The 26,596-nt window shown below is 42.0% G+C and overlaps 3 protein-coding genes and 1 non-coding gene across 8 annotated transcripts; 3 read left to right on the forward strand and 1 right to left on the reverse strand.

Moving 5' to 3' along the window:
* The first annotated feature begins 201 nt into the window (after positions 1-201).
* Positions 202-7,021, forward strand: LOC109761160 (subtilisin-like protease SBT2.2). Its single transcript, XM_020319955.3, has 10 exons — positions 202-793; positions 1,695-1,848; positions 2,175-2,572; positions 3,246-3,341; positions 3,417-3,489; positions 3,950-4,232; positions 4,320-4,651; positions 5,051-5,321; positions 5,771-6,052; positions 6,360-7,021. Exons 1-10 carry the CDS (start codon positions 549-551, stop codon positions 6,761-6,763), a joined length of 2,538 nt encoding a protein of 845 aa, XP_020175544.1. The 5' UTR covers positions 202-548; the 3' UTR covers positions 6,764-7,021.
* Positions 7,022-7,181: 160 nt separating this feature from the next.
* Positions 7,182-7,269, forward strand: TRNAM-CAU (transfer RNA methionine (anticodon CAU)). The gene is given in 2 exon segments: positions 7,182-7,219; positions 7,234-7,269. It is a non-coding gene; the product is annotated as a tRNA-Met (tRNA).
* Positions 7,270-12,735: 5,466 nt separating this feature from the next.
* LOC109761161 (protein PLASTID TRANSCRIPTIONALLY ACTIVE 12, chloroplastic) lies at positions 12,736-20,055 on the forward strand. Of its 5 annotated transcripts, none has more exons than XM_020319960.3 (12): positions 12,736-13,018; positions 13,128-13,192; positions 13,286-13,951; positions 14,583-14,695; positions 15,174-15,436; positions 17,019-17,140; positions 17,374-17,451; positions 17,551-17,607; positions 17,769-17,834; positions 18,086-18,184; positions 18,428-18,562; positions 18,883-20,055. In XM_020319960.3, exons 1-11 carry the CDS (start codon positions 12,985-12,987, stop codon positions 18,521-18,523), a joined length of 1,659 nt encoding a protein of 552 aa, XP_020175549.1. In that variant the 5' UTR covers positions 12,736-12,984; the 3' UTR covers positions 18,524-18,562; positions 18,883-20,055. The 5 variants fall into 5 exon arrangements, with proteins under 5 accessions (XP_020175549.1, XP_020175546.1, XP_020175545.1 ...); XM_020319957.4 differs by having other exon boundaries at positions 19,660-20,055; XM_020319956.4 differs by having other exon boundaries at positions 19,665-20,055.
* LOC109761163 (wax ester synthase/diacylglycerol acyltransferase 11) lies at positions 18,826-23,460 on the reverse strand. The gene is made up of 7 exons (XM_020319961.4): positions 22,948-23,460; positions 22,210-22,803; positions 20,754-20,820; positions 20,588-20,664; positions 20,030-20,245; positions 19,693-19,830; positions 18,826-19,136 (listed from the first exon to the last, which is right to left on the reverse strand). The coding sequence occupies exons 1-7, from the start codon at positions 23,179-23,181 to the stop codon at positions 18,969-18,971; spliced, it is 1,494 nt and encodes a 497-aa protein (XP_020175550.1). The 5' UTR covers positions 23,182-23,460; the 3' UTR covers positions 18,826-18,968.
* Between the last annotated feature and the right edge of the window lie 3,136 nt (positions 23,461-26,596).

The following is a 26,596-nucleotide window of genomic DNA, read 5'->3' on the forward strand; positions in this document are numbered from 1 at the left end:
GGATATATGCAGGCAACCGATCAACATGCAGATGTTGGTTTTTTGCCTGCATATGCTTAACCAGACTCAACTCAAACAAAACAAATATGCAAATGAAAAAAAAAGGTAACCAAACGCATGCATAGGGTTATGCGATTGAAGTTGGCCTCACCCCGTTCACACAAGCATAGGAATACACCACCCAGGGCCAGGACCAGGAGCAGGAGGCAGAGGCGCACAGCAACAAAAGACCAGCAAGCAAGGTGGAGGCGCCCACGCCAAAGCAGCAGCAGGCGAGGCGAGGGCTTTGCCGCTCCCTCCTGCTCCTGCTGCAGTGGTCACTTCTTTATTGCCTGCTCCCCTCCCCTCCCCTTCCCACGCTTGACTCGGGCACGGCTTAAAAGCGCACACCTCGCTCGCCCTCGCCATTATTCCGCCGCGTGCAAGGCCAGTGGCTGCTCCACCCTCGCCCGAAGCTTCAGTCCTGTGCTCCCGGCCATGGACCAAGGGCGCAGCTAATCTTCCTCGGGGATTCTTGTCCCCCTTCGGAGTCTCGGGGCGGCGAGGCAATGGGGGTGGCTCGGAGGGAGCGCTGGGCTGTTCCCCTCCTGTGGGCGGCGCTTCTTGCGGTGGCGCTGCTGGGCGGCGCCAGCGGCTCCGAGGAGGGCACCGCGGTGTACATTGTGACCATGAAGCAGGCGCCCGTGTCCCACAAGCGCCTCGACCTGGAGAGGTTTCGGAGCAGCAGGGTTGCCGCCGGCGGCGGCGGCGGCGCAGGGGATAACCCGGCCACCAGCATCCTCAGGAAACCGAGGTGGGCGGCGCTCTTATATAGCATAAATTTCCCCCATTGTTTCCTTCAATTCCCCCCCGATTGTTATGCTTCCTCCATAGAGTGTTAATCCCCCCCTTGCAATTTGCGCCCCTTAGATTCCGCACTTTATACCCCTAAAAAAAGGATTCCCCAGTTTGAGGTTTTAGCACTTCTGATGTGGTAAAAAGAACACTTAAATTTTGGGCCAGTTTTGGGCAAATTTGATTGTGCTATTATTCCGATGACTGGAAGGTCACTCCAGCCGACTACTCTGGTTACACTGTAATTAGTTGTTGAAATTCATTATTTTTACTAGGCCTTATGAAACCCTTTGTTTAAGGAAACTGTGGACTTTTTTTCTTTTGACAATTGGCCAGTGCAGTCATCTTAACATCCATACTGTGTGTACTTAATTATTAACAAGTACATGTATTAACGACAACTTAACATCCATACTTGTTTAGAGATTTAATTTTTGTATGCCTTTGTAGTCTATCATGCTCTCAGTTTTCTTTAATGAATTGAATTTTCAATTTGTTTTATGAGATTTTGCTTAAGTTTCATTTACGCCTAATTCACATCAAGGAGACCCTGTTATTGTAAGAATTCTTAATTCAAGTGTTGTAGGGAGGGACTTATGTCACCGCAAACAGAAACTAGAGCTACCACATAATTTTCCACACCAGAATGAATTGGGAAACAGCCAGTATCTAATTTTGTCTACTTGGTGTATGCTACTATGAAGTGTCACTCTTCAATTGGTTTCTGCTAAAGTTAGTATATTGTCCGATTAATTATTGATTTAGCCTTTTATCCGAGAAGGTCCAGCAGTTATTTTCATGGAAAAAACGTGAATGTGTTAGTTTTGTTTCTCGTATTAATATTAACCGTGCTAATGCAGGCATGCTTCACCCAAATATATGAATTATGGCTCACTCCTAGTGCGCCTTCAAAATTCTCTCCTGAAGAAGACACTAAGAGGAGAGCACTATACAAAGTTGTACAGTTACCACTACTTGATTAATGGTTTTGCTGTTGTCCTCACTCCTCAGCAGGTATCCAATCGTTTATGTTTGTTCCTTTCGCTATTTCTGCACTATCATGAGTTTAGCTTGTAGTGTGTCTATCGCTTGTCAAAGAAAAGCGCATGAAATGCTTTGCAAACTTTATATGGTTAAATAAGGAAATTCATGTAATTATGAAGCATTGATAATCACTGAATATTCCTTTTTTGTTGACCTCCTGCAATTTGTTTCTTGCACCTTGTTAGCTGTTATCCTCATTTCTTTTTTCTTATCTGTTTTCTGGAACCTGTAGGAGATTGTTCAGATTGACTTATTTCTTATACACGTTTTAACTTGTTTTCTGCTTGCATTAAAAGGCAGAGAAGCTAAATAGGAGAAAAGAAGTGGCAAACATAATATTGGATTTCTCTGTTAGGACGGCAACAACTTATACCCCTGAATTCCTTGGCCTGCCAGAAGGTGCTTGGGTGCAAGATGGTGGTCCACAATGTGCTGGCCAGGGTGTTGTTGTGGGCCTCATTGATACAGGAATCGACCCAAATCACCCTAGCTTTGCAGATGACTTGACAACCGATAATTATCCAGTTCCTGCTCACTACTCTGGTAATTGTGAGGTTACAAGTGATTTTCCATCTGGGTCCTGCAACAGAAAGCTTGTTGGAGCTCGACATTTTGCAGCATCTGCAATAACCCGAGGAGTCTTCAATGCCTCTCAAGATCTTGCTTCACCATCTGATAGTGATGGCCATGGGACGTAAGTATTATTTTCTGATTTACCTATCACGGTCACTATAAACAAAGACAATGAATGCTCTATACTACTGCGTCTGGCTGTGCAGTCAGATAGGAACTTTTTTTTGTTTCATGGTTGTTTTCTCCAGTAAACTGCAGTTATTCTTTTTTGTTTGACTGTCCAATTCTTTTAATTGTACTCAGAAGTTATACTAAATACTGCATGAACATAGCCTAGTCTCTTTCTCTTCTTTTTAGTGATGAATGTGGGCTGGTCCTACTATGTAAGTGCTCAGGTACAACCGTACAAGTCATGTTAGCTATAGATATATCCCATTAAGTTTTAAGAAATGATTTATGCAGAAATACTAGGAGAACCTGTCATTTTCTGCTGCTTTGTTTCCATTGTTTGTTTCAACTTGAACTCATGCTAGTAATAGATAGATCCCGTTAAGTTGAAAAGATTTATGCGGAAGTACCGGGAGAAGCGGTTATTTACTGCTGTTTTGTTTCCATGGTTTCTATCTTTCAACTTGAATTCAAGCATTGGCTTTCCATATGGACTAGTTGAACTGTCCTGTAGTGTAGAAGTTATCTGACTTCTAGCTGAAGTTGCTTAAAAAGGAATAATAAACTACCGTGATGAATGTACTTTCAGAGTTTATTATTTCTGATTCTAAGATTTGTGCATACAGCCACACAGCATCCATTGCTGCTGGTAATCATGGCATACCTGTTATTGTGGCTGGACATTACTTTGGGGATGCAAGTGGAATGGCTCCTCGTGCACAGTAAGTCTACTATCTGGTTTAGGTGGATAATATGATTCATTTTATTTCCTAATATTAATTAAAATTAATTTTCAGCATCGCTGTCTATAAAGCGCTGTACAAAGGTTTTGGAGGTTTTGCTGCTGATGTAGTGGCTGCAATAGATCAGGTAACGATCTTTCTGCATGCTGGTTAGCTTCTGTTGGTGTAAGCACAAAAGTAATGACCCACTTTAGAATGTGATCCCGATATGAAGAAAAGGCATGTTGATAATTATCTAATGGGCTTGACATGCCAAGAGATCAATTATTGTAACATATAGTACTAGCTAGTCAAGACAGGGACACTATAAGAGAATATTCTAAGCTGTTCAAATTTACTGAATAGCTATGCATATGGAAGTTCGAATTCTGTGATGACCAGTTGTACCCATGTGTTGACTAATATTCTGGTAGGCGACTAGGCGTTCAATATATATTTATGTTGCAAGTTTCCATGGCATTATTAAAACTTTGGCTGTGATACTCTTGGCAAAGATACGGGAACTCAGGAGAAGCATTTTAAACTTCTAAATTAAGCATGCTATATTACAGCACTGTTGACAACAACTCCTTGCATCACATTTGCAGGCAGCTGAAGATAATGTCGACATAATCAGTTTATCTATTACCCCTAATAGGAGGCCTCCTGGATTGGCTACATTCTTTAATCCAATTGACATGGCACTAATGTCAGCTGTGAAAGATGGCATATTTGTTGTGCAAGCTGCAGGAAATACCGGTCCTTCCCCTAAGAGCATGTCTTCATACAGTCCATGGATTTTTACTGTAGGCGCTTCTGCCCATGACAGGGAGTACAACAACTATGTTGTACTTGGCAACAATTTGACCATTTCAGGAGTTGGCCTTGCTCGTAAGTTCCTATTAAGTTATTTCATTATGTGCTCTGTGCACAACTGCACATAGTGACCTTTTTAACTTCTGTAAACTGCAAACACAGCTGGAACAGATGGTGATTCCATGTACAATCTGATTGCTGCACCTCATGCACTGCAAAATTATACAACTACTCCAATTGAAATGTCCCTAGGAGAGTGCCAAGATCCAAGCCACCTAGATAAAGATCTGATAAGGGGGAAGATACTGGTCTGCAGCTATTCCATAAGATTTGTACTTGGCCTCTCTTCTGTGAAGCAAGCTTTAGATACAGCAAAGAATGTCAGTGCTGCAGGAATTATATTTTACTTGGACCCTTTTGTCCTTGGTTTCCAGCTGAACCCAACTCCAATGGATATACCTGGACTTATAATACCATCATCTGATGACTCTAAGGTATGGCAGTCAATGCTATAGCCTGATTATTCTTATTCTTATCTTTTTCTTTATGTCCTCTTGTTTCTTAGACCTTGATCAGTCATGTTATTCTGTCCTTTTTAACAGCTTATGTTATGGTATTCAGTAGTTTTGGATTTGCTGTATGAGTCTGCCATTTGCGATTGCAGTTGATTATGATAATCGTTTGTGCAATCAGCTTTTGCCTATTTTATCGTTTTTTTAACCAAACCTTTTGCCTATTCTGTACGAGGGGCTTGATTAATCAGTCTCTCTTCCCCGTAGTTCTTTTTTGGCTTCAAGTTTAGCTGTTGACTGCAATATATTACTGTAAAAGTTGATAATTGATTGACTGAATTACTCTGGTGGCTCTTAACACATGTGACTCAATATTGCCAGATATTCCTAAGTTATTACAACGATTCGCTTGTACGAGATGGGCCGTCAGACAGAGTTGTCAAGTTTGGTGCAGTTGCAAAAATACTAGGAGGTCTGAAGCCAAATTATGGTAGTTCGGCACCAAAAGTGATGTTTTATTCTGCTAGGGGGCCTGACCCTGAGGATAATACATTGGCCAATGCCGATATCTTGAAACCAAATGTGGTAGCACCTGGCAGTTCCATTTGGGGTGCTTGGAGTTCGCGTGGATTGGATTCTGCTGAATTTACCGGTAGTTTGACAGTTTACCTTCTATTCCATTTACTACTTAAGTTTACTTAAGAGCATTAAACATATAAATTGCATTCCAATAGAATAGAAGTGTGTATTCCCAAAAAAATATGTTTTCCCTCATTGTATTACGTTCTTCAAATATGTATTTGGTAGAGAAAAACCTAATGGTTGCCATGCTATGAACTATGAGTGAAGCATATGAGGACTGAGAATGGTACTTTTGTAAATTGATACGCAATTATTGGATTCTTTGCTCCTTCCATTGCTGGGAGCATTACATGCCTTGACATGCATAACTGCCATACACAAAAAGTATAGCCTTACATTTGTATTGTTCTGTTTGGTTATTTAAGCCGTTAATAAGAGGCTTAGCGTTATAATCCGACCTAACATCAGATTTTAATTGCTACGAATAAGTCATGATGGTTGTCTGATTTTCCTCTTCAGGTGAAAGTTTTGCGATGCTCTCCGGTACAAGTATGGCTGCACCACACATTGCTGGCCTTGCTGCTCTAATCAAGCAGAAGTTTCCTTCTTTTAGCCCGGCAGCTATAGGTTCCGCGCTGTCTACTACTACAACTCTCAGTGACAAGCAGGGGAATCCAATCATGTCACAGCGAACATACAGCAACCCAGACTCCACACAAACTCCAGCTACACCTTTTGACATGGGGAATGGGTTTGCCAATGCCACTGCTGCTTTGGACCCTGGGCTCATATTTGATTGCAGTAAGTTCAATGGTCATTCATCTCTTGTTTATTTGCTAAAAAAAATCTCTTGTTTATGTTACTGCTTGGGCTTGCCACAACAAGTGCGAACTGTCGTGTATTCCTTGAGACTAGCAGCTGGGTTTTGATTGACATTAGGCCAATGTATGTCGAAGCAACAGTTTATCAGATTGTTAGCATGGCTATGCCAAGGGGTGCATATATAGTGCAAATAACCCTCTAGGTTCTCATTGTACTTTCGCGCTCGACAAAAGTAACTATGTGACTAACTCCTTTCAAATTGTTTTGTTTTTCTTGTAAACAACAGGTTACGATGACTACCTCTCCTTTCTGTGTGGTATAAATGGCTCTGCTCCAGTAGTGGCGAACTACACCGGCAGCAGCTGCAGGGCCTCCACCATGACCGGAGCAGACCTAAACCTGCCGTCGATCACTATAGCCGTGCTCAACCAGTCAAGAACAATAACGCGAACAATCACCAACGTGGCGAGCGACGAGAACTACACGGTCAGCTGCAACGCCCCCTACGGGGTGGCGGCGTCCGCGGCACCAGCACAGTTCTTCATCCCCAGCGGGCAGAAGCAGCTCGTGACCTTCGTCGTGAACGCCACCATGACCAACTCTTCGGCGAGCTTCGGGGACGTCGAGTTCTATGGGGACAGGGGCCACCGGGTGGTCATTCCGTTCACGGTCATGTCCAAGGCTGTGTAGAGTTCCTGATAACTGAAAAGCTGACGCTGTAACGGTGTCCTGACTGATCAAGCCATCAAGGTTGTATACGCAGCGGTGACCTGACTGCTTTGGAGGTAGAATGACCAGGATTTACTTACTCGTAGCTGTTTTGTTTGGTGTACATTTTGAAGCATGTCGTCCATGTAAGTAGATGAGTGGGCTAGGTGAACAATAACTGTAAAGGGAATGTGTACGAGGACGCCCGTCTTTTGCCGAATGAGAAATCCTTTTCGCAGAGGTCCTTTATCGGTCGCTGCCTGCGCTGTATGCTGTCATTGTGGTATCAGAAGTTTTTTCTTGTCTGATGACTTCCTACGGTGTTCCTTTGCGTTGTGGGTTGAATCGTCGGATATCTATGTGTCTACTACAACGTAGTATTTGACAACTTATCACCAAAGGGGTGGTGGCGCAGTTGGCTAGCGCGTAGGTCTCATAGCTGAAAGCGAGTGATCCTGAGGTCGAGAGTTCGAGCCTCTCTCACCCCATAAAATCCAGAGTGATGATGAAACGCTCCTTTGACAACTTGGGTCGTCAAAGTAGTCATCGTTTAGATGATGAGAGCTATACTGAGCTTTGGTATTTTTTTTGTTCAGCAATTGTAATTTTCTATATCCCGTACGACAATGCTTTGGTATTTTTTCTGACACAGGAACATTTCATCTCATTTCTCCCAGCTTAGAAAAAACCACGCATTTTAGTTTTACAAAATTACCAAGAAAATAATATGGGCATCAAGGTATTTTTTTCCGTTAGTTCACTTGTAAATTTGTATAACTAGTAGGACAATGTTTTTGTAATTCTTAACACAGGAACATTTCATCTCATTATTTCCAGCTTATCAAAAATAAAATTTTAGTTTTACAAAATTACCAAGAAAAAAAATATGGCCATCAAGGTATTTTTTGTTTTGTTCACTTGTAATTTTGTATATCTGGTAGGACAATGTTGTCGTCTTTCTTAACACAGGAACATTTCATCTCATTATTTCCAGCTTAGCAAAAATCACATTTTAGTTTAAAAAATTACAAAGAAAATAATATGGCCATCAAGGTTTTCTGTTTTGTTTTGTTCACTTGTATTTTTTTATATCTCGTACGAAAATGCTTTGGTATTTTTTTTACATGGGAACATTTGATCTATTATTTATAGCTTAGCAAAAATCACAGCTTAGTTTTACAAAATTACCAAGAAAATAATACGGCCATCAAGGTATTTTTTGTTTGTTCACTTATTTTGTTATATCTAGTACGAAAATGTTTTCTTTTTTGACACGGGAACATTTGATCTCATTCTTCCAGCTTAGCATAATCACATTTTAATCACAGTTTAGTTTTACAAAATTACCAAGAAAATAATATGTCCATCAAGGTATTTTTTGTTTGTTCACATATTTTGTTATATCTAGTACGGAAATGTTTTTTTGACACAGGAACATTTGATCTCATTCTTTCCAGCTTAGCAGAAATCACATTTTAGTTTTCACAAAAGTACCAAGAAAATGATATGGCCAATCAACTTTACATAAATCCCAAAAATGAATTTCTTTACAAAAGTTATTTAGCTAATGTAGTTATTCATTTATGTGCAGACCACGAATGGGCGTAATTTATTATTAACATTAATTAACAAAGGTAAGTTTCCACACAATGCCTACATTTCTTGATCTTTTCCATAATTTACAGAACTTAAGAAACATATTCTACTATGTTTTAAACCATGCTCAAAGAGAAAAAAAACTTTAAAATGTATTTTACTAACTTTCAAACCTCAGGTTCCAAAAACGTGGCTATTAATCATGGAACAACAAGTAATCCAAAAGTGAAAATGGGTTGTTTGTGCAACTCATATGTTCTTTCATCTTTATCTGCTTTGAGTATTATGTTTTTTCTTCCTCAAAGTAAACATGATGTTTGTCTTGATATTAAAACAATAAATTGTATTTTTTGGTGATTCAGCATCGAAAATTTGCTTGTCCGGACAGAGATACATTTGATATTGTTACCTAAATACGGATATGAAACAAGTCTAATACATTCTTGTGCACTGTGCACTCTTAGAGCATCTCTAGCAGACACCGTATAAAGCCGCGATCCACAAAATAACCGCCAAAATACGGGTCGAGCGGGAAATGCTGCCCGATCAGACCCTGCAAACGCGTCCGACCCGTAAATTTTTTTGCGGGGCGCGGCATAATTCCAATCCCAACCCGTGAAAACGCAGGTTCCACCCCTCGCCCCGTCGGCGCTCTGTATATAGCGGTAGCGGTTTGCGGGGCGAACATTTCAGCCCGCGCTTTTCCCTACCCACCGCGCCCCTCTCCCCCACTCCCCGCCGCCAGGCCGCCGCCTACGATTCCAGCCAAACTAGCTGGCGGGATCACGCCGGAGGGCCACCACACGCCCGAGCTTGCCCTCCGTCACTTCCTCCTGCGTAGGTGGGCCAGAAACGAGCAGATCGGCGGCTGTTCGTCGCGGCGGCCGGATTTGGCGTTTCCGTCCACCGGTGGCTGTGCCAAGCCATGGATTGGTCGGGGAGCACCCCGCGCAGCCCAGGCAAAGCCCCAACGCCGCATGCACGTACTGGTTCGTCCTGTAGCCGTCGTCGTCGGTTTGCTGACAAGGATTAGGCAGGCCAGCCGCCGGGCTCGGAGCTCGCGCAGCGGCTCGCCGATGCCGCTCATACAGTGCGACAACTGCACGCGGACAGTGCCGCGGCTAACTTCTAGCACGCCCAAGCACCCCGGATGGGTATTCTTCAAATGCGAAAACGACGGGGTATGTTGTTGTTTCCATTCGGCTTTGTCACCCTATTCGGTTCAATTTCGATAGCTTATGGACATCGTCATGTGTGTAGGAAGATGGATACTCATTTTGGTTTTGGGAAGGAGAATACATTGATTTATTGATAGAAAGAAACTTGATAGATGTTCATGCACTCCTTAGTAGAATTGAGGATACAGATGCAGCTGCATGTGCAATTAGAGAAGAAACTAGAGGGGAAACAACGTCTACTTCTTTAGAAACAAAGAAGAAGAATATAGAATGCAAGATCAACAATCCGTAGATTAACAATGAAGGCATGGAGAAGATATTGGTCCAACTAATGGGAGCAGTTATGAAAGTTGGATATCTTCTAAAATGCATAATTGTGATTCTTGTTTTATTTGGTCTTGATGTTCTAGCAAAGATTTGGTGAATTATTGTGTATGAAATGCCGTTAAAGAAAATAAAAAAGCAAAGAAATGTGTTTTCATGTCTGAAATTGAAATGCAAATTACTGATTTGCGGGCCGACGTGGGCGGCGGCCAAGCAGACCCCGCAAATCCGGTTTTCCGCGAACTGTAAACGCATTTTGCGGGTCGGCTTTATACAGAGATGCTCTTGTATTCCGTGTTCCCACTTCCTGAAGTTCTTGAGCACACATCTATCTACTATATCACTAAGCTCCCTAGGTAAAAGGCATCACAATCAGTTGAGGTGTCCAATTGGAATTGGGTCACCCAATTTTAACCAAGTCAACAATTTCTCAAAGCTCTCATTCAATTTTTCATATTATACACTATGCTTCCTAATTTTTAAGTCCTCACAACTAATTGAGGTCTTTAGTTTAAAACTTGGTCACCCAATTTTGACCGGGTCAATCATTTATCAAAGAGCTCTCCCATTTAATTATTTTAATTCACCATATTTCCTAGTTTTGAAGCTCTTTTATTTGATTGAGATATTTAATTTTGAATTTGGTTTACAATTTTGATCGGGCCAATGATTTTTGAAATCAATCAACACCAACCGGCTAACCCTCTTACCACCTAAAAAAAGAAGCGCCACCATGTGATGACACTATAACATCAATATAATACATGTAGCCACCGACGCAGAAATTTACCCACAAAAGCATGAGTTAATTAGCGCATAACATAGAATCGCATCATGAAAGGCCCACCAAATAACCGCATTATAAATAAACATAAAAAAACTCCATCGTCTTCCCCATCCGCCAAACTAAATATTTTATCAGTTCCAAAAAACAAGGGGTATTAGTATTAGTTCTTGGAAAGTCAAATTTCTTTAACTTTGACCAAGTTTAGAGCCAAAAATATCAACATCCACAATATTAAACCAAAAAATGATGGAAATTCATTTCATGATGAATCTAATAACACCAATTTGATATTACGATTTTGATATATATTTCTTCATAAATTTGATCAAACTTAAAGATGTTGGATTTTCAAAAAAGTAATACACCTTATATTTTAAAACAAAATAAGTATTTTTTTTAAGAATCTCAACAACACCAACGACGCAACAAAGCGCACCCAACCCTTCTAGTCTTAGAGGAAAAGCAAGAAGGGAAGGGGGGAGGGGGGGGGGGGGTTGTTGAGATTTGGTTGAGCATCAAGCAAGAGCATCTTTGAGCCTACAAGTGTTACTCATACTCTTGGAGACTTGACATCTTCTAAATAGTTAGTCGTTGCGCAAAGTTTGTGTAGGTCTGGGATCACCTCAAGATCCACTATCAGTAATTGGGTGAGTAGTGAACTTAGCTCAAGGCGGCGCTGAGTGCTCACCCTCTCCTACGAAGACGTAAAGTCCGCCAAGGACTTGAACTTCGGGAAATAAACCTTCAAGCACTTGCGATTTACCTAGTTGCTTATGTCTTTCTTTGTGTTTGTTCCTTTTGTACTCCCTTTCACGCATACCAACGCGTTTCCAAACCTACCAATCATATAGATGTTCAGCCACTCAGCTTGGCTTGTGATTGGTCTAATTGACCATGAAGCTTGCTTTGTGAGAAAAGATGAACACAGTTTAGGGCCTTGTTTTTAAGATTGGAGAGAGCAACGGGTAATTAGTTGTTGCTAGTTTCTTGACCTTTGCATGCTAATCAATAAACTGGATTAAAAATTGACACATCTTGATTTTTCACTTTGTTGGATATGTCAACAACATAGTTCTCACTGTGTGCAGGTAGCAATAACGGTCTGGGAAGGAAATTTAAAAGTATTGCATGTTCTGTATAGAGATATTGTCACATTGCTATGCATGCAAAAGTACTAGAGATGTTTTCCATGAGTTTACAAAAAACTATGATCACAGAATTGCGTCAAATTTGGTTAGTACTCCCTCCGGCTCTGAAAAGAAGGTTTATAAATTTTCTTTGAAATCAAATTGTGCAAAGTCTGACTAAATTTTTAGGAAAAATATAAAAAACTACGACACCCAGTTAATATCGTTACATACACAGATGAATATATTTCCATATCTAATATTGTAGATGGGCAGTTTTCCTTACAAAGTTGGTTAAATATTGCACCATTTGATTTGACATAATATTTATAGTCCTTCCTTTTGAAGTCGGAAGGACTAGATATTTATTGAAACCGTACCGAAGTTTGTTATTTACCGAGACCGAACCGGAGTCATAACTTCGTGTTTTGGTCCCTGACTCCTCCAATCGAGAATGTTCGGCAGCTTTGTCGCCATCGGTGAGTTTCTGAGGTTATGTCCCTTGGATTTTGGGTAGTCGTCTTCTTTTCTCTGGGACGACGATGTGCTTCAGATCATCGTCGCTGGAGTCTTCTAGCTTCGATCGACGACTTTCGACCGCCACGTCAACAATGTTTGCCTGACTCCGATGGTGTTTTGGTGGTTCATAGGCGGTATCGAGTTCCGCTCACGGCTTGCCATCGATGAGTGCAGTAGGAAGGCGGTGTCAATTTTTTCAAAAACCTATGTGTAATTTTATGTTTCTACAAGAATGACTTTGTAAGGGTAAATCAATTTTAATACATGACCTTTGCTTTTTAGAAAAATAAGATCTTATTTGTCGACTTAACCGAATGCGCCCAATTGACAAAGACAGAGCGGGACATTTCTCAAAAAAAAGGAAGAAACAAAAGAGAGAGCGGGACATTTTGTAGCACCTAAAAAATCCCCCGAAAAACCCCTGGTTTCAAAGATACCCGGAAACCCCTTTCTTCTTGCTCCGTTATCCTCAACGAAAAACCTCGGTGCCAGCCAGCCCAACCATGGAACACACGGCTAGCTCTACCCACTCCCAGTTCCATTTCCCCAGCACCTAAATCCGGATAACTCTAACCCCCTCTCCACTTCTTGAACTCCCCTCCTCCAGCTTCTTCACCCTCCTCGATTTCGAGCCCCGCGGTCACCACCGACCGCCACGTCGGGCGAAGAACCATGGCGTCTTGCTCCCACCCGTGGCTCTTTCCAGGTACCGTCATGTTCCTCATTTCAAGCTTCAAACCCCCGTCCTGCCCCGCGCGCGGACCCGAGAATTTGACCTCCCCGCTAACCCCCGCTTTCCGTCGAGCACTCTGCAGGCATGTCGTCGCCGCCGCCGGCTGCCTCCACCGCCGTGCCGGTTCCGAGCTTCTGCAAGTCCTCGGTAATTGCCTGCCTTGACGCTTCAAATTGTTGAAAGTAAATGCCACGCTGTTGCTCGCTGGGCTAAAATTTAGGTTCTTCGATGCTTGCGCAGAAGGTGTTTGCTAGTTTGCGTCACCGGAGAAACGCAGGGTCAGTCGCGCCGACCAGAACGCGGAGATGCACGATCAGGTGCGTCAAGGATGAGTCTATCCATTTTGATCCGTCGAAGATTGAAGCGCCGCCGTACTCCAGTTACTTCGACTCCACGTCTGGTCAGCTCGAGCCGGCGTCAGGCGCCCGGGCAAGCATACCTGGGCAGGAGTACTGGCCGGAGGGCACTGCAGCCCGTGTCCGTGCTGCCCGTGCACCTGCGCCCGTCGGGGAGTCGGCCGGGACTCCGTCTCTTGGCAAGAAACCCGGGAGTAGGAGGAAAGGGTACAAGGGGCAGGTAGCGTCAGCATCAGCGGCGGGCGGTGCGGACACCGGTGGAGATGACGGCGAGTTCATTGTGGCCACTGAGGTTCCACTAGATGATACATTGGAGGAAACAAATGATTCGCTGGATGAATATGTTATTTACGAGGCGCCCAAGGAGGAGAGTTTGAGCGAGTATGAGATGGACAAGATGATGGGGCGGCCACACCCATTTGTTGACCCAGCAAAGGCGATGTTGGCAGAGGAACCGAAATCGAGCGAGGAGCTCTGGTGGAATTGGAGGAGGAAGTCCGAGGCAGAAATGTGGTCAAGATGGCAGAGGAGGCGCCCAGATGTTGACACGGTTAGTTCTCAATTGCCTGCACTTATAATGATGGCTTGTGATAGTTTTTATTGTGGCTGTCTACCGGTTGTCAACATGGCCAGTTAGTAGAATATAATTACACAGTCGAGATTCACATTTTCTACCGCACCGCAATTATGTGGATTTACTATCCTAGTTTTTTTGTGCCTAGTCCAGGTAGCACATGCACTAGTTGCACTAGGGCATAACGATGCCTCTGTGTCCTTCTGTCATTCTGTATGTGTGAATCATTGTCAGGTTCAAGCTAGCTTGTCATGCTTTCCCAATGCATCTTCTAGAGTGTAATGTAAATGTGAACAGAGTGGTGTAGACCTTTAGGTGTAGACAATGACAAAGCCAATATTTTGCGCATGGGTAGGAGTGTTAAAATATCAAATGACCCTGAGACCCTCACATCCCTTATAACTCCGCTACTGGTAATGTGCGTGCATTGCTTTCACTGTGGCATGCAAGCATTATCTCGTTGTACAGTTTACGAGTTAGTGTTATGTGCCTGATTCAGTTTTTTATTTTTATTTTGCCTGGTTCAAATTAGTTTTTATGACACATCCAGCTCCATGATATGCTTCAATTTTGATCCGTATTGTAATGCTTGTTTTGTTCTTTTTAGGTCTTTGCAAAGGCAATGGCTGAAACTGGGCAGATTAAAATATTTGGGGATCACCCTACAAGAACAGAAGCTGCTCTTGCCAAGACAAGAAGACATTTACACAAAGAGGAAAGGTTGACTAAATACCACAATAAATTTTGCTTATAAATATATGCTGCAGCTTTATGAGATCCTTTCATTGCACATGTGCAGTTGTGCACACCTTTCTTTTTATGTTGAATCTTTATTTTTGTTCTTTCTCAATACTTGAAATACCGTTAGCATTGTATAGCACATTTCCCCGCCATATTCTGAAACATTAATTTAAACACATCTTCCATTTCAATCTGTTTGTGTTGCATCGTAACAAATATGTGGTGGAACATTATATAGGTCCAATAACCACAGGTTTATGCGTCACTGGCATAGTTTTTCCGTTTGACCAAAGCTTGTACTGTTCTAGTTATAAATCTATCTATGGTGTGCATTACAAAATACTTCTCGACAACTGTTTTTTCAGCTTGGCATTGTCAGTGTATGCTTGTAACTTGTAAGGACTAAATTACTATCTTGTTTAGCAGTGGCTCTTATATTTGTATGCAATAAACACAGGTTAGAAGCAGAACAGAGGAGACTAGAAGAAATAGGACCAATAGCATACTATTCAGAATGGGTAGAAGCATATGAACAAAAGGACACTTCATGGGAAGCCATTCAGAAGCACTTTGAGGAGACTGGTGAAGATGCGAATACTCAACTTATAACAATGTTTCAACACCAAACTGCTGGGGAATATCGTATCATGATGGGCACTGATGTTCGTATACAACGAGATCCTTTGGCAATGAGGATGCGTGAAGACCAGATTAAACAGAGTATTTTTTTTGGCCCTAATTTTGATTGATTCATCTTGCTGACATCCAGAAGCTGCTTTTGCTGAATAGTTATGTGCAGTTCATCTTACATTAGCTTTTCTAATAATCCTGCAAAGTCTAGAGGTTTGGGGCCAAGTCAACGCAACCCCCCGAGCTTTAAAGTACCCAATATTGTTCAACAACATCCGCGGGGTTGTATTTAAACAGTATTTACTACACTGAGGGGTTGCTTAGACGGTTTTAAAGCTCAGGGAGTTGTGCTGACTTGGCCCCAAACCTTAGGGGTGATCTACATTTTTTCCTACATAATTTAATTTGAGCTAAGTTTCAAGAGCTGGTGCCATGTGCCTTAGAATGTATTCAATGAAGAAGCTGCTTGGTAATTTTATATAGTTCTATTCACTGCTTCAGACATGCATTTCTGGAACTTAATGCAAAAGGCAGAAACCATTGTTATCTCCTGCCTACTTACCGGGTTGATCTAGGAAAAGGACTCATTGGAGTTGAACACAATGTGACTTATTATTTCTCTTCAGTTTCATCATTCACTTCTGTGTTTAAATATTTTTGAACAATTGTTATTTTGTTACATCTGAAGTATCAGTATATGCTCTGCATCTCGAATGCACCGATACGGATACGGGTATCAGTATCGGGCCAATACGGATACGTAAATTCGTCATTTTGAAAAAGTGCCAATACGGATACGTTTTACTACTTTTTTTAAAAAAGGGATTCAGAATGTCAACCGTGGCCTTTTTACATGCATGGATTCCATGGTTCCCTGTCTTCTTTAGCAAATGAGCAGAAACTCTAGAGTAGCTACTCAAAGCTTCATGACCACAGTAGTCACATTTCCATTTAGTGTTGCCCCCTCCAGGTGATTTCTCTATGATTTGAACATGGCTCCACAATGGTGCCCTTAGATTTGTAGGTACAGTAGGAGGTTCAGCAGGAGGAGCCATCTGGAGGAGATGAGAAAAATGAGATCTTCACAGATCAGAGGAGAAAGAAGAGAGGATGAGCTTGGCTGGGCAGGAAAAAGGAGAAGAGGCGTTGGTGAGGAGTAGCAGCTCGTCGCTGGCTAGACGCCGCTGCCGCCCACCCTGGGTGAGTAGCTGCTAGGTACGCAGCCACCAGCCGCCGCCTGGTGTGAGCTCGGGAGGGAGGAAAGAAAACTGGGAGGGAAAGGAAGGGGGCATTGGGGTACTAGGGTTGCTGTCTGCCTCTAAGCTGGGCTGAGTGGTCTCTTAGATGGGCTGGGCCGTATCCAAAACAAACTGAAAAAGTATCCTTCAAGTATCTGAATTGTTTTAAACCGTTTATTAATGGATACTCCTTGGATACGTATCGGGGGCGTATCGGAGGAGTATCGGTATTGGATACGGTATCCGATACCGATTCGCTAGTTTCCTGAAGTATCGGTGCATTCGAGCTCTGCATAATGTGTAATCCTATGAGGGAAGCTACCTTGTTACTCTTGGAATAAAATAAAGTTAATTGTCTGACTTGTTTAAACTTATGCAACTGTATTTGGGTATATAACAACTTGGACTTAATCCTGTGACATTCAAATATGCAGTTTGGGGTGGTGATCCTGTTTACCCAACTGTGAACTATGTTCAGGATCCTGATGAAGTGATTGACTACAGGAGTCCGGAATTTCATGAGCCTACCCCTGAAGTAGTACCTTATTTGATGGAGGTACGGGGCAGCAGTCCCACATAAAGCATTTTACACTGCCAACTAAGGTTTAGTAGATTCATGGTTTTTAGTTGTTTTGGAGATCCATAACACCATAAATATGAATGAACTTTCTAAGGGTCTTTAGTACTATATAACACATCACACAGCACTAAAAATGTTAATCGTGTGACATGTGTCGCTAATAGGAGTAATTGTATCATAAGTTTATGTATTGCACTTTCTCCTTTCAGCATGGGATAATGATCACGAAGGAAGAACTGGATGCACGTTTGATGGAAGAGGAAGAAGACATCAATCAAGACATTACGGTACACCTTAAACTGCACCACTGATTCGGCTATAACTGATTGCATATCATAGGTCTTGCAATTTCTCTTTAACTTATCCATGTTCTGCCATGCTGACAGTACATTCCTGAAGTCAAAGATCCCATGTCTACTGCTGTTGATATTGGAGAGCATTCTGTGAGTGTCCATTCGAAGTGCTTGTTTTTTTTCCATCAAAATGCCTCAGTGCATGTCTTACAGGAAAACAAAATAATTATGTGAACTATGCTAATATGTTAAATATCTTGTACATTAAAAATGGTTATCATTTGACAATGATATTCTCTACTTTTCGAAAGTTCAATGAAGATAGTGATGATGATGAGGAGGTTGACAAAGCTGTCACACTGCCCGAGTCACTAGAGGTATATTACTGAACTATTTTACTGGTTGGAACATAGATACTGTACAGTTGCAGTTGTAATATTGGATGGGTGCTTTTATTATGTGCAACCCCAACAATAGAAAAATAGCCAGTTTGCTATATGCTTCTGGGGAGCTGAATGTTGAGTTTTTTTGTAACACGGGGGCACCGAATAAGTGGGATGAGATGTCTTATCAATACTTCTCCTATTCAAAGTTGATAATTTCTTGAAATCGTCTACTTTATCTATAGGATGAGGAAGATGGCGGGGATGAGGCTGCGGAAGTTGAAGGGAAAGTGAGTCAAAACTGGAGTGTTCTAAAGACTACTGGGCAGGACGAAAAACCAAAGGTACATTTTTATTATTGATTATGTCTTTTGGCACGTAGTAACACTGAAGCAATGAAATTCTTGTTGGTCATATTGGATGTCTTTACCTAATTGTGTGTTTTAGTTTCTTTTTGTGTGTAAATTAATGGAATTTTTGAGTCTTTTTACTATTTATATCATTATATGGTGATACGTGTTCAGAGTACGCCGTACACAACTGTGGCAACTTCTATTCCAGATAATGCTTCTTTTTTGTCTTTCCAGGAAAAGTTAAAGAAAGACCAGATGTCACTTAAAGACGCTATTAATGAGTCCGAGAACCTTACTGATTTCCTTATGGACTTTGAAGAAGATGAGTAATATTGTGGGTGTTTAGTCTCTGTTGTCGCATGACACAAGGTGAGTCAATAGTCAACCTACCTTTTTTATTCAACTTTCTTAGAATTTGATAAAATTAACTATAGTGTTCACTCTAGGAAATCCTGAGCCATACTCACTCGATGTGTGCTGGTTGAGTTTCTAGGTTTAGTTGCTACAAACATACTCCCTTTGTTGGAAATGCAAGACATGTGACTTTTCACAGTCTCGAATGCACAGTTTTGACTATAATTTTTGATAGTAATATGTGTGTTGAATGTGAAAAGATATATAGCAGAAATGAATTTTGCAAGACTACAATAATATTATTCGTGTATACTCATTAATTATGCACCTTACAGTTCTGGACCAAGGGAGCATAGTCCATCAGTAATATTGAATGGCACAGTAGCGAAATCATGAATATATTGCACTGATGCAAATAGCTTTAGGCCTTCCTATGATGCATTCCAAGGCGTGAAGCTGCATCCTTAATATGCTCAAGGGATTCAACAAAGTCATCCAAAAGTTCATCATAGTCAGGAAAGTGTCCCTCATCCAGTGCTAGATTTATCATGATGGTGTTGACATAGCTTTGATAATTCACGGTTAGGGCCTACACAAGCAAACCAAACAATTAATTACGAATTAACACAAACTCTATGCCATAAAACACTTCGACCTGCTAAATTGATTATTCATCACTAATTCAGCACACACTTATAAATACCTGGGTATGGAAGTTCTATACCCAGGGTTGTTCAAGTGCGGGTTGGCCAACCGTGTAAAACCATTATGTACGGCCTTAACCGCTCGCTTGTAACTGTTTTGAAGTATGGACCCCAATACCCTCACGGCCTCGCTACTTGCCTGTACTGGTGTTCAACGGATTACCAAACCCGCGTTTGAACACCCCTACCTATGCCTGGGCATAGTTACCTTTTATTCGGGGGTTCATGGTATGTTTTTTTTTCCGTGTAGAAAATTTACGTTGTTTTAGTAATCAACTTGTGACAGCGATGCTCATCTAATCAAGGAAATACTTGACGAGATATGATGATGTAGGGCACTGACATGTTAACTAATTTATTTAACCCTGGTGCACACAGGGCACTAACATGTCCATTAATTTATTTAAGTGTAGTGCAGAGTCATATTTTTGGAGGACTTACTTCTGGCGGTCCATAGCCGCTAGGGGCGATGAAGACGATTGGATGCCCACAAAACTCGACCTGTTCAACCGGGCCAGTCATGTTGGCGAATGATATAGTGGTATGGGAGATCATACGATGGAAGATAGCCGAAGCTGCCTGTTCGCGTCAGATGTGGCAACGCCGTTAGAAACAAGAACTCAAAATGGCTCAAAAATATGAGTACAGCGGCCCCTTTAGAAAACAGGATAGTTAAGAGGCACTGGTCTTGTACTGTGAGAATTAGCCGCCCAGCATTTCTCTTGGATAGCTAAATGTTTAGCACTTAGCACTGTGATATAAAGGACCAAAATGTTACCTTCAGTCCAAACACTTTGAAGATCACTTCTGCGGCGACATGTGTGAATACCACCTCCAGTGAGCTCTTCTTCCTGTCCACAACCTTCTTCCCCTTGCGAACGTAGTCGAGTGGGTCGCTGTGCATGCCGATGAAGAACGGAAGGATGATGAACCCAAGTTCATTTCCCCATTCCACGTGGCTTTCTTTGCCCGACTTTATCATATCAACGCATGCCTGTTCACGGGTAGCAAAGAAACCATCCTATCCTTCAGCTTTATTACGGAAATACTGAATTCATTTTGTTCGAACAAAAGAAATACACAATTCATGTGTATTGGATCTTTGGCGATCCCTATGACCCCAGTGCCTTTAATTTTCAAGATCCATTTTTCACCAAATGTTTGCCAGAAAAATAAACTCCATGATGGAAAATTGATGCCATTTACATTAATTTTGTTACTCCACCGAATTGGTATGTGAAAGCACTTTCAAACTGCATTAACTGTGTAATTGTTAACGAAATGTCGACCATGGATAATGCTCAAAAGGTATGTTACCGAGATTATATTGTCTTACGTGTAGGCTTGTGGTCGGCCTTAAGTTGACGAGAAGCATCGAGCGTACCCGTATCTCTTTATGAGTGTCGGTTTCACCTGATAAAAATGGATGGGACAAGCAACGGCACGGTTAGTAGGGCCGTCGCTATTCTGGCAGGAATCAACAAGAAATCAGCTTGTACTACCTGACTTTCGGAAGTGATAGCGCGACAGGGCAGCGTATGTGACTCCAATCAACACATCGTTAACTGTCTGCAGCAAACAAGGACAAAAATGTAGTACTCCTTTTTATGCTAGTTCTGCTCCTTGCAAGCAACAGGTCAACCACGCATTGAACAGATAAATAACACATTTGCAAAAAAAGAACCCAAATGATAACACCCACACGTGTGGCACGAAGCAATTCCGCCCACACGTTTTTTATGGCAACTTTAGTTACAAGAGGATGGCAACTTTAGTTGTGAAGCATGACAACTTTCTGTTTGGATGGCAAGTTTCAGTTTTTTTGAGATTTGTTTTTTTTTCGGATGGCGACTTTAGTGTAAAAAATGTGTGGGCGGTGTTACTACATGCCACACGTGTGGCAGTTATCGATGTCCAAAAAGAAAGAAAAGAATATAGATAAATAACAGGAAGAGAAAACAAAGCAATGCTGCTTTGTCTCGCATCAAACTGAACTTAACAAGTGGAAAGTAAAATGCTTATTTGTGATCTTTCAACTAATTTTAGGATCTAGTTGACACACTTGGAATACTTGACACACTTGAAATACTTTTAGGATCCGCGATGAACGACTTACACACATTTAGGACCCGCGATGAACGATTTTAAACTTTTCGGATCTACATATGACACACTTGGAATACTTTTAGGACCTCCTGTGTATTTTACTCTTATAATAATACAATATTTTTTTATGATCTGTAAGTATTATTTTAAAATAATACATGAACAATATTTGAAATTTATTTTATTACTGAGATTATAATTTACATACTACGTATCTATTAAATTGTAAAAAAAAGAACAGATGCAAAATAGGCCGCACAAACTGGAGCCCATTTCTGCTACACATCGGCTGCTCCTTTGTTATAGTACAGTAAAGCACAGTTATCCTATGTATCCTTTCAGTATAGGAAACCTCATTTTCATCTCTCGATCTTTCACAGTTTCTCTTTTCATGGAGGAAGAGAGAAACTGTGAGAGATGAAAGGCTTTGGTTGGAGGGGCTTGGCTGGCGCCTTTGTGCTAACCTTGGGCGTCGGTTCGAGACCTAGCAACACACTTTCGCATGTTAAATTTTGCTCTATACTGATAGATGGGACCCATTAGTTGTTCATCTGTCGCTCACAGTGCTTACAGTGGGCAGCCAAGGACGGGATACGCTGTGTATGGGATATGTGACCGTATTTGCATGTCCGCGCAAATTCGATGATAAGAATCACGTATTTTATAAGTTTGTGCACCAAACTGAACATCACGTGCAAGTTTTAAGACTCCCAGTGCATTTATCTCTTTTAGATAAGAGTGGTGAAGTCTAAGGCCATGCATGTTAAGAATACTAAACATTCCAATTCAACATTCCACTCACAATATTGCAAAGAGCATCTCAAGGAAAATGAAACAAAAAGAGGCTCTTACGCATTTCATGGCGTTCTTGACGAACTTGACGTCGTCGAGGCTAAGCCTCCGGTGCACGATGCGCTTGCGCTGCGTCTCCGCGTGGTTCACCCGCTTGAACAGCGTGTGCGGATCCTTCAAGAACAGTATGGTCGCGAAGAAGCCGACGACGTCCACCACGGTGTGCCAGGCGAGCACGACGAACGACCAGACCCACGCGAGGAACGCCAGGACGCCCGCCGAAGGGCGCGGGCGCTGGTAGATGGCGCCCGTGCGCGTCGGTAGCGGCGGCATGGCCGGCAGCCTGGTCGGGTCGGCGGCGCTGCGCGTGCAGGCCATGAGGAGCGTGAGCAGCGACATGCCGTCCCCGAGGGAGTGGTGCACGCGGATCGCGGCGGTGGAGGTCGCCTCGGAGGTCGGGAAGTCGAAGAGGTGGAACTCCCACAGCGGCTGGGACCGGTCCATGGGCAGCGTGGACAGCGACGCCACGTAGTCCTCTACGGCCTTGTCCGGGTTGGCCGCCACGGCGGCCGGGTCCAGCGTCGGGCGGATGAGGTGGTTGTCCACGTTCACCGTCGTCGGCAACCACCGCAGCTCGCCGTCCCTGTCCGTCACCTGCACGTACGCACGCGACGGCGGTCCACCGACCGGCGACCATATCGAACGGCGACTCATTTATAGTAGAAAAAACGACTCTGGATGCTGGCGCGTGGAGGCATGCATGCATGGTGATGCTGCGATGGAACGTACGCTACGTACCTGGATGCTGCGGAAGTGTGGGTAGCGTGCGAGCTGGGCCTCGATGCCGGCGCGGAGGGCGGGGAGGTTGAGGGGCGTGGAGGCGCCCATGAGGACGATGATGTAGAAGTCCTCCACCAGCCTCGCGGAGGGGCTGACCGGCTCCCCCAGCTCTGCTTCGGCCGCCGTCCGCCCTTCGCGTCCGGCGGCCGTCTTGACCGAGAGCGGCCGCTTCCGCAGGGTGGTGGCCTCCATTTTTTGCTGCTTGATTCTTCGTCCAGTCACTCGAGGGGTGCGCCGTGTGTGCTATAATAATAGGATTGGATAGGTCAGCTCCGATTTTAAATTGAAGAAGAACCATATCCTGGTCCGTGCTTCACGTCTCTTCTGCTAACTGCCAACTGAAAGTGTTAATGCGCGCTACTCCGGCCCAGAGGAGAGACTGCTGGATCATTGATGATCCGTTGACGATCGTTATGCCATGGTACCGGCATGTTTACACCATGAAAGATATGGTATTAACGACGATTGTACACCGGAAAGGGATAGGGAAGATGACACTGACTTAGGTAGTAGTAGCTTCGTCAAATTTGATCGCTTTGTTGCGGTACAATCAAAACAGTAGTCCCTTCGTCCCATAATATAAAAACGTTTTTCAACGGAGGGAGTAAATGATACTCTCTAGCTCGCTCAAACTAGTGCTCAGCTTGCAAGACTGTGAATTCAGCTACTATCTACGTGCACGTCTCTCTCATATCCATATGCGGTTAGCTGGAGTTTGTGGTCAACTGTACGGATGGTTACTGGCATTCCGTGCGCGGTCAACGTCTTTCAACCTATCACGAGTCACCAACAACATTTATTATTGTGTGAATACAGGGTGCAGTCTTGACGCCATTTATTGGGCAAGCATGCTAATCTTGCTTGATGACGTTCACTTTAAGTGGGATTATGCTTAAGGACAAATTATACAAAATAGCTACCTTTCAGTCAGCTGATGTTTTTTTGTTTTGTGTCAGTCGATTCCTGGGCCGTTGGATCGTGCTCTGAGATGCGTGCTTTTGTTGTTGTTGGAGTGCGTTCTGTAACTCATTGGGCCAGCTAGCGTCGACTGACCCGTGGTTTGGGTCAGTTGATCTTGCTATCGGGGCGCGGTCTGTCTCGCGCGACGCGGGGCGCCCGTTAAGGAGCCCGACCCGTTATCGGGGAACGCGGACTGTCGCCGTGCTTCTCGTCTTATCCTCTCCCCTCTCTTTGTCAGTCACCCCCCTCTCTCCCTTAGTCTCGGTCTTCTGCTCTTCCCGTCCCGAGCTAGTGTTCGTGCTTCTGAGTTTTCTAGATCCCCTCCGAGCGTTCATCAGGTTGTGCTTCTTGTTCTCTTTGCTAGATCTGCTCACCCTGGTGTTTCTTTTGTGGTTATTTGTGGTGTTTACAGGAGTTTCCAATCTGGGGTTCGTGGTTGCTTCAGGATTTGCTTTTGGTGCATCTTATCTGGCATCGAGGTATTTTTTTGTCCTCTTGAGCTTCTCTACCTTAGTTCATCTTTTTGCTAATCGTTTTCTTTTCATCCGTGGAGTTAGGGTTCTTATAGTTTCTTGCTAGATCCGGTCCTTGTGCTTCATCTGCTTGTAGATGTGCGTTTGATTTGTTGTTTTATTGCTAGATCTGCTTACTAATCAGCTTTCCTCTTTGCTTGTCTCTGTTTCTTTGTAGGTTTTTGGTTGCTGACGGTTTCCCTTGGTGCATCTCAACGTTTTCAGGTATTGTATGTCAATTGTTGAATCTTTTATTTTGTTTTGGTTGTAATGCATGCAGTATGTGTAGGCTTTGTAGGTGTGCAGTGATTTGGTTTTAGGGATTGGTTTTAGGTTCAGGATTATTAAGGTTTGAAGTGGGTAATTCAATATGTCTTGTATGTCTTTTAAAGATGTAATCTTTTTGTGTATATCTGTTGTTATTTGTGATGTAGATATCAGTTTGTGTGTATGTGTTTACTGAGGCATTGCTTTTCTTTTGATTAATTTATGTGTATGCGATGATCAACTGATGCATGTATGGCTATGTGCATGTTTTCATGTCTTATACAGTGGAGTACTCTGTATTTTAATCTAGATTCATTTTTAATAACAATCTTTGAATTCCTTTTAACTCATGTAGGTTACAATACTCTTTGTAGATATGAATATATCTTGCTGTTGTAAAATGCATGCAAGTTTTGTTTGATGTAGATGCAAATTTTTAATTTGTACTGCGAGGTATTGTGAAGTTCATATAGGTTGTGAACGCAGTATGGTATTGTGCATTTTCATATAGGTTGGTTTCTTTTTGTTGATACTGTTGTAAATATGTTGTCATAAATGGTTATATAAATGTTGCTGTTGTGTAATGTGTGTAAGTTTATGTTTTAGGAACTAGGTTTATAGTTGATATTTGATGAATCCTTGAGAGTGTAATTATAATAGTGAATTGAGTCTTATATTCTTGTAATTAATTTAGCTTGCATACCTTTTGTCCATATCAATATATCTGGTCCCAGTAACTTCTAGGCTCAATATGATTTTTTTGGCTGTTGTGAAATGTGTGCAAGTTTAGTATCATGAGTATGCAAATTTTATTGTTTTTTGGTGCAGTTATTATTGTTCAATATACATATATTATCATTGAGCCACTATAAATCTTTTCCTGTTGTGTAATGTGTGCAACTTTAGTATAATGAAAATGCAAGTTTAGGAATTTTGTTTTAGGTACTAGGTTCCAATTGATATTGATGTTAGTCTAGTTTAAAATTTTATTCATTAATTGCTATTATAGTTTCAGTTGTGAATTGAGTTAGGTACTCTGTCATCCTTTTTGTAGGTATGAAATGTATCTTGCTATTGTGAATTATGCACAAGTTTAGTTTGATGTACATGCAAAATTTTAATTGTACTGTAAGGTATTGTGAAGTTCATATAGGTTGTGAATGCAAGTGGTATTGTGCATTTTTTAAATAGGATGTTTCCTTTTCTTCATATCACTATAAATATATTATCATCAATGCTAATATATAAATCGTGCTGTTGTGTAATGCGTGCAAGTTTTAGTATCATGAATGTGCAACTTATTAATTTCAGTATTTGAATTTTAGGAATTAGCTTTTAGGTACTAGGATTATACTTGATATCACTAAGATTAATATGAATCTTTGCTTTTGTGAAATGTGTGCAACTCTAGTATTATGAGTATGCAAGTTTTTTTTGTGAATTGATATTGATGAATTCAAGCTATTATAGTTTCTATTGCAAACTGAGTTAGGTACTCTGTAATTCATATAGGTTGAAATCTTTTTTCATGTAGATAAGAATGTATCTTGCTGTTTGTAAAAGGTGTGCAAGTTTAGTTTGGTGTAGATGCAAATTTATAACTGTCCCGTGATAGTATTTATATTATGAGCTACTGTGCATTTTAATTTAGGTTGATTTGTTTTGTTCTCATCATTGTAATTATATTATCATTAATGCTACTGTAAATCTTCCTGTTGTGTAATGTGTGCAAGATTCAGTATCATGACTGTGCAACTTTTTTAATTTGCAGTATTTAAATTTTAGGTACTAGGATCTATAGTTGATTTTTTGATGAACCCATGATAGTATTTTTATAATTGTGAATTCAGTGTTATATTTCTGTAATT

The sequence above is a fragment of the Aegilops tauschii genome, chromosome 3 (genome assembly GCF_002575655.3).
Source record: "Aegilops tauschii subsp. strangulata cultivar AL8/78 chromosome 3, Aet v6.0, whole genome shotgun sequence".
Lineage (NCBI taxonomy): Eukaryota > Viridiplantae > Streptophyta > Magnoliopsida > Poales > Poaceae > Aegilops > Aegilops tauschii.

Coding starts and splice junctions, on each gene's coding strand:
- LOC109761160 (XM_020319955.3), top strand. CDS start 549: ATGGGGGTGGCTCGGAGGGAGCGCTGGGCTGTTCCCCTCCTGTGGGCG. Junction 794..1,694: donor AGCATCCTCAGGAAACCGAG/GTGGGCGGCGCT, acceptor GTGCTAATGCAG/GCATGCTTCACCCAAATATA. Junction 1,849..2,174: donor TTGTCCTCACTCCTCAGCAG/GTATCCAATCGT, acceptor TTGCATTAAAAG/GCAGAGAAGCTAAATAGGAG.
- LOC109761161 (XM_020319960.3), top strand. CDS start 12,985: ATGGCGTCTTGCTCCCACCCGTGGCTCTTTCCAG. Junction 13,952..14,582: donor GGCGCCCAGATGTTGACACG/GTTAGTTCTCAA, acceptor TGTTCTTTTTAG/GTCTTTGCAAAGGCAATGGC. Junction 17,452..17,550: donor ACATCAATCAAGACATTACG/GTACACCTTAAA, acceptor CCATGCTGACAG/TACATTCCTGAAGTCAAAGA.
- LOC109761163 (XM_020319961.4), bottom strand. CDS start 23,181: ATGGAGGCCACCACCCTGCGGAAGCGGCCGCTCTCGGTCAAGACGGCC. Junction 20,821..22,209: donor TCAAGAACGCCATGAAATGC/GTAAGAGCCTCT, acceptor TGTTTGCTGCAG/ACAGTTAACGATGTGTTGAT. Junction 19,831..20,029: donor TCAAAGTGTTTGGACTGAAG/GTAACATTTTGG, acceptor TGACGCGAACAG/GCAGCTTCGGCTATCTTCCA.